We start from the raw sequence: 5,733 nt of genomic DNA on the forward strand, positions 1-5,733 counted from the left end.
CATTCTTCCATGGTGCCCCGGGCTCTGTTCTCATCACGCAATTTTTCTGAGCCACCAATTCCACACACCCCTTAAGCAAGATTTCAGGTTTTTGCCTGCCAGGGTCCACCATGCCCTGACTCTTTTCGCCTTCGATGGCTTTCTGTACTGGCCTCGTCCTGCGCTGGTACCCACTCTGAGTAGCCCTGCTCTAGGCAGTCTCCCACTTGCCCTAAGTGGGCTCATGGAATCGACTTGTCTACACTACTCAGGTCCACTCCCCGTATTGTTTCCTTATTCTTCCATAAGCAGAAGTCTTACGGAATTAAATGTGTATGCTTTTCCCCTATTCATCTGTCCGACACCAGTTTTAACTCTTATGTCCAGCCAAAGAGCCTAGAAGAGTAGAAGGAAGTTTTTCCCTTCCTACATGTGTCCATGAATCCCCGAGGGTCTTGTTAAAATGCAGATTTTGATTCAGAAGGTCTGCAGTGGGCCCTGAGACTCTGCTTTCTAATCAGCTTCCAGGTGAGGCCATCCTGCTACTGGTCCAGGGATGGCATTTTGCTTTCCCAGAGCCTAAAGATGGTGTTTAAAGTTCCTGCAAGTGCTTTCATTCTTTTACTGCAGATAAGCACCCAGGAGATTTAAATCAATCAATGACCTCGAACTCCTACATGAGACCAGTCCTGGGGGTGGGAGCAGATTTGGGACAGGAGGGAGCCTATAGCTGGAAGCCCTGTGCCTGGGGCACTCCAGGCTGGATGTCTGAAGCCAGACAGATAGGGGCTTTGGACAGAGTGAGGGCACAATGGGGGTGCTGGGTGTCTCGAGGGGTGATGGGGTGTCTGGAATGGAGGGCCAGCAAGTAAGAGGCAGAAACAGAGGTTGGGTAAATGCCTCTTAGCTTAAAACTGTGTTGAGAGCTCTAGATGTTGCATGAAATCTTTTACGGAATAAAGTGAGATAGAAAAAAAATAGTAGGTGGGTTTGGGTTTAGGGGGCTTTTTCTTGGGAGCGGGGTACCATTTTATTTGACTGATCTCCCTAAGAGTTTGGCAAAAACATATTCACCTAAAGTCACAATGGGCACAGCTGGAAAATGACTCTGGGGTCCAAGCCTCCAACTTGTCCTAAATGCCCTTCTCTTCATGATTGTGGGATGCTCAGACGCCAGAAAACTGAGGAACAAACCCCATTCCCAAACCCCACCTCCCAGACTTTCTATTCCTCAAGGTGAAAGTGTTTTTAAAAATATTTTTTAAACTCAGAAATTGTGAAAAAAATTTTGAGTGTAGTACAGGCATTTTAACATGTTACATTACATGTAAACAAACAAAAGCTCATGACTACATCAAAAGGATTACATTAGTAATACACAATCAAAGCTGATTTCCAGTTAAATGTAGAAAAACCTGTGGGTCCATCAGGACCACCAAACCTGTATCCCCTCACCAGAATTCTTAACACATCACCCTTGATGGGGGAATTTGCACAGGAAGAGGAAATTCGAAGTTGAAATAGAAGTGGAGAAAATAACCCATAGACTTTTTTTTTCTGTATATTTCGACTTGAAGATTGAATAATATCCAGTAACAGCACATAATAAGGGGAGACTATTCCACTGCAAATATTTCATAAAGCACCCCACCACCACTTACTAAAATTTAAATTTTTTAATTTATTAAAATTAAATTTTAACATTATTTAAAATTGGGGGAGAGGTAAGTTGATCATTTAGAAGGTCAAATGATTCAACTGAAATAATTTCTGAGACATTTTTTTAAAGAGAAATTTAGAGGCATAGTCCAAACATCTATGAGTCCAAACAGCTCTTTTTCTTCCCCAACAGCTTCACATCCCAAAGGCATCAAATATTAAAAGTAACAACAATCCTAGAATACTCCTTGATGACATAGCCCCTTTGTGTACATTATAATACTCCAACTGGCCAGAGAGACAAATAAGTAGAAAACGTCATGTCCAAAGAAAAGACCTATGACCTAAGTTTATATGGGGCTCCAAAGAGCTTAGAAGAATTACTATTTAGAAATAACTATAAATGAACTACCTTCTATATGATCCCTGTGTAAGAGAAGATTCTCTAGGCTGAAAAAAATTGTCTACTTTCAATTCATCCACTTAGCCAAAGGTCACCCTGTCCCAGTGGGTGGGAAGACCAGGCTCGGAGAACACCCCCTCCCCCCTGCCCTTTCCACCTCCTTCCTCTCTCCTCCCGCCCTCCCCTCCCCTTTATCTGCCATCTCCAGCCCCAAGCGAAACCCTTGAAACAAAAGTCAGAAATTAGGGATGTGTATTTTTTGGTTATTTTCGCTTTTTTCTTTGTTTTTGGTGTTTCCTTTCTATCTGCAAATTTGTCTAACTTCTTACTCGCAGAAGAAGTCAATATCCTGGAAAAAAACAAAAGCAAAAAAAGATTGAGCTGAGCATGCAGGGTCAGAAAACAGATGTAGATTCTTTATTTCAAACCATATGTCATCAAAGGGAAATCTGGATTTAAAATAAGCAAAGTCTGAACCCCAAAGACTATGACACAAGTATTACTTTAAGTCAAAAACGACTTAAAGTGAAGATTCTCAAATACACTTTTAATTTATGGTTATTTGACACTCTCAAGCTCAATGCTAAGACATGATGACAAGTGAGTCGCATTTGTGTAGGTTGGGCAATGTTTTGAAGTTACTTTGCACAGCCGTTAGCTCCAGGAGAATCGTTTCAAAACAACCACCTTGCAAAGTAGCTCAAAGGGGATCTTTTATTTCTGTTCTGGGTATACAAGACCCCAGGGCATTAGGAAGAGTACAATTTTTTTTTCATGCATAAGTAGAGTCTATCTATCACAAAAGTAGGCACTCAAAAATTTTCCAGAATGTTTTGATTTTGTCCAATACAGGTGCTGATTTTTTTCTCAGCCCAAGTCTTTAGTCAACAAGTGTACCCATGAGTAAGAGTCAGTTAATATGTTGGTTTCTTTCTTTGTGACATGGAGCCCTTTCCAGGATAACTTGCATCTAAAACAAAGGGGGTTGGTAGAGGAATTTCACTAACCTTTCCACATTGATAGTAGGTATAAATACTCCCCCAAATCTCGTTGTCTAGAGATGTCACCACTGAAAGTGTCGGGGGGCTTTGCATGACGCACCTTGTAAGTTGCATGATGCATTATTCACACCTGCCTACATCTACGTTACCTTGAGATCTGAGTCCTTCCCTGGCACCTCCAGGATGCTTACCGTGGTGGGAACTTCCTTGGTGGCTTCTTGGTACACGTGTTGCTCCTGGACCAAGTTGCTGGGGAAATAACCCACAGTTCCCATCTCGTCCTCAGGTTGATCGCCATAAACCTGAGTGCCCAGAAGTGTCACAGTGAGGGGAAAGCTGATGTGAGTCGTCTTTTAGAAACCCTCAGGCATCCTCTTTGCTATCCATAGAATTACATAACTGCCAGTGCTTTGCTTCTCAGTCTGGATTCTGGGGGACTCAGACCCAAATTTGAAGTCAACCCACAGAAATTGTGTGTGTGTTCTTTTGTGGCCTAATCTTCCTGGTCTCCCTACTTTAGCATTTCTCTATGCAATCTTGTGAGCTGCCTGAAATCTTTTTTGGAACCCATAAATAAAGTCTGTACCTTTTTAAAAAAGGTAAACAGACACTGTTATTTTTAAAGGACTTTTAAAGGACTCTCTCTATTTTTAAAAATTCAAATGAACAGGTCTTAAGTGAATCTAAGATTTAATTCTTTATTACTTGAGAATTTATCTCTGGTGCTGGAGCTGCAGCTGCAATGGAGGACAGTAAATCAATCCGGCCTCATCCCTCCCTAGGGCCCACCCCTGCACGTTTTAACTGAAGAAAGCAGATTCTTTGGAATTAAAGACGGTGCTAAAGTTTCCTTAAAAATATTGAAACGTAGCCTGACTGCCAGCACACATGCCTTTTACTTGGCAAATCCACTCAAATATTTTTGAATAAGTTTCAAACTCTTTGGGATGTTCAAGCCCCCATGTGTTTGACTAGATTTCTTGCCAAACCATCAAATAAACCTACATTTGGTTTTGTTATGAAATTTTCTTTGTTTCTTCAAAATGCAATAAAAGCAAATATATATGAATTTTTGCACTGGTACCCACAGCATCTATATTGTTCTTAACAGCTAGTTTTAAATAGTAAAAGGCATTGCAGATAGGTAACAGAGGAAAAATTAAGAGAAACATATGTCAAGATGTGTATATATTTTAAATGATCTCGTCTTACACTGCCAGCCCAAAATTCTCCAGCTTCATTTTCTTTTACCAGCTTTGAGTAAACATAGATCCACTGCCCTTTTTTAACGTTAATGAATCTACAGTCTGGGGCACTGTAATCTTCTTGAGCTCGGGCCAGAGAAATAGTATCTGGAAGAAAAAAACACTGAAATGTTTATCTAGAAGAAAAAAACATTGGCTCCTGGATTTTATCACAGCAAAAAGGCAGAGCATATAAGAAAACTAGGAAATCAGAGTGACTAATACCTCCTAATTTATAGCTCATGTTCAGTTCCAGAAGGTAACTAAGGTATTAAAGCAGCACCCAGCAGAATCTTAGCCAAGTGAATTCTTCATGGTAAGACACAAAAGGCATAGACCAGGAGAAACAATGCTAATCCCATGCACATTAGAGAAAATTCACTTACAAGTACCATTAGATTTTATGCTATTGTTGCATATTTCTTTTTGGATTATATAATAGAAAGGTAAGGAAAGGCATGAAAAAGTCCTTACAGACACACTCGTCATCTGCACACAGCTTCCTGGAAGCAAGTCTGTCCATAAATATTCCGTGCACGGCACATACGGCCACAAGACCTGGGAGGAAAAGTAACAGTAGTCTTGCCATCTTCCTTTTTTGCTGTTTTTGCTTTTGCCCTTTGAGTGGAAGTGGAGACTGACTTCAGTGCTTCCACATTCCTGTCTTTTATGTGAAAGCCAGACATCTGGGTAAGTCCCCCTGGCCAATGGGGAGGTGGCTACCGTTTCTCTGCTTTCATAACAGCTACTGGGCTCTAGGGGCTAGTTAGCATCTGATTTCCCAAAGAGACTCAAACTCTGTGTCTTTTTTACACACAAATTGTATCCAAAATGGTCCACCATTGTTAAAGTCACTTTCACTGTGGTTTATTGTATCAGGAAGACATTGTTGAAAGAACTATGAGAATTTTAAGTCATTTAAAAAATGTTTTTAGTTCAAACCTCATAGTCTTTCAATGTATGAGCAAAGATGCACTAACTGCAGGAAACTGTTGAAGATGTGAGATCTATACCCTTAATACAAATAATTTTGATTTAAACATTTATATAATAGATAAGTTAAGGATGCTTACATTTACAAATCATTCATGATAGGATTCTTAGGAGTCATGTCTGTTGGGGCAAGCGTGGACTGTAACTCATCAAGACCCTACTAACGGAGGGTGGTAGGGGGAGAAGGGGTAGGTGGACTGGGAAAAATGGAACAGGCTTTTTTTTCTACCTCCTCTCTCAGAGATTTTTGAAATTCGGTCTCAAAATGCTCATGGCTCATAGAGGAGGGAGTAAAGCTGGAGGTTTGTTTCTCCTCGAACCCCCATGCCTGCCTGGCCTGCTTCCGGGCGTCTTTCCCATGAGAAGAGGGGCACAGTTACAAGTCATCAAAGTTGAAGCGCTGGGACTTCCCTGGTGGTCCAGTGGTTAAGACTCCATGCTTCCAGTGCAGGGG

The 5,733-nt window shown here is 41.1% G+C and overlaps 1 protein-coding gene across 1 annotated transcript; it reads right to left on the reverse strand.

Annotated features, from left to right (window-relative positions):
• Nucleotides 1-2,921: 2,921 nt before the first annotated feature.
• On the reverse strand, nucleotides 2,922-5,131 carry OTOR (otoraplin). The gene is given in 4 exon segments (XM_089896549.1): nucleotides 2,922-3,011; nucleotides 3,234-3,344; nucleotides 4,255-4,394; nucleotides 4,761-5,131. Coding segments are annotated over 4 exon segments (456 nt in total). The 5' UTR covers nucleotides 4,876-5,131.
• Between the last annotated feature and the right edge of the window lie 602 nt (nucleotides 5,132-5,733).

This window comes from Delphinapterus leucas, chromosome 15, assembly GCF_059928025.1.
Source record: "Delphinapterus leucas isolate spDelLeu-1000000601 "Yukka" chromosome 15, BTC_Dleu_Yukka2, whole genome shotgun sequence".
Classification (NCBI taxonomy): Eukaryota; Metazoa; Chordata; class Mammalia; order Artiodactyla; family Monodontidae; genus Delphinapterus; species Delphinapterus leucas.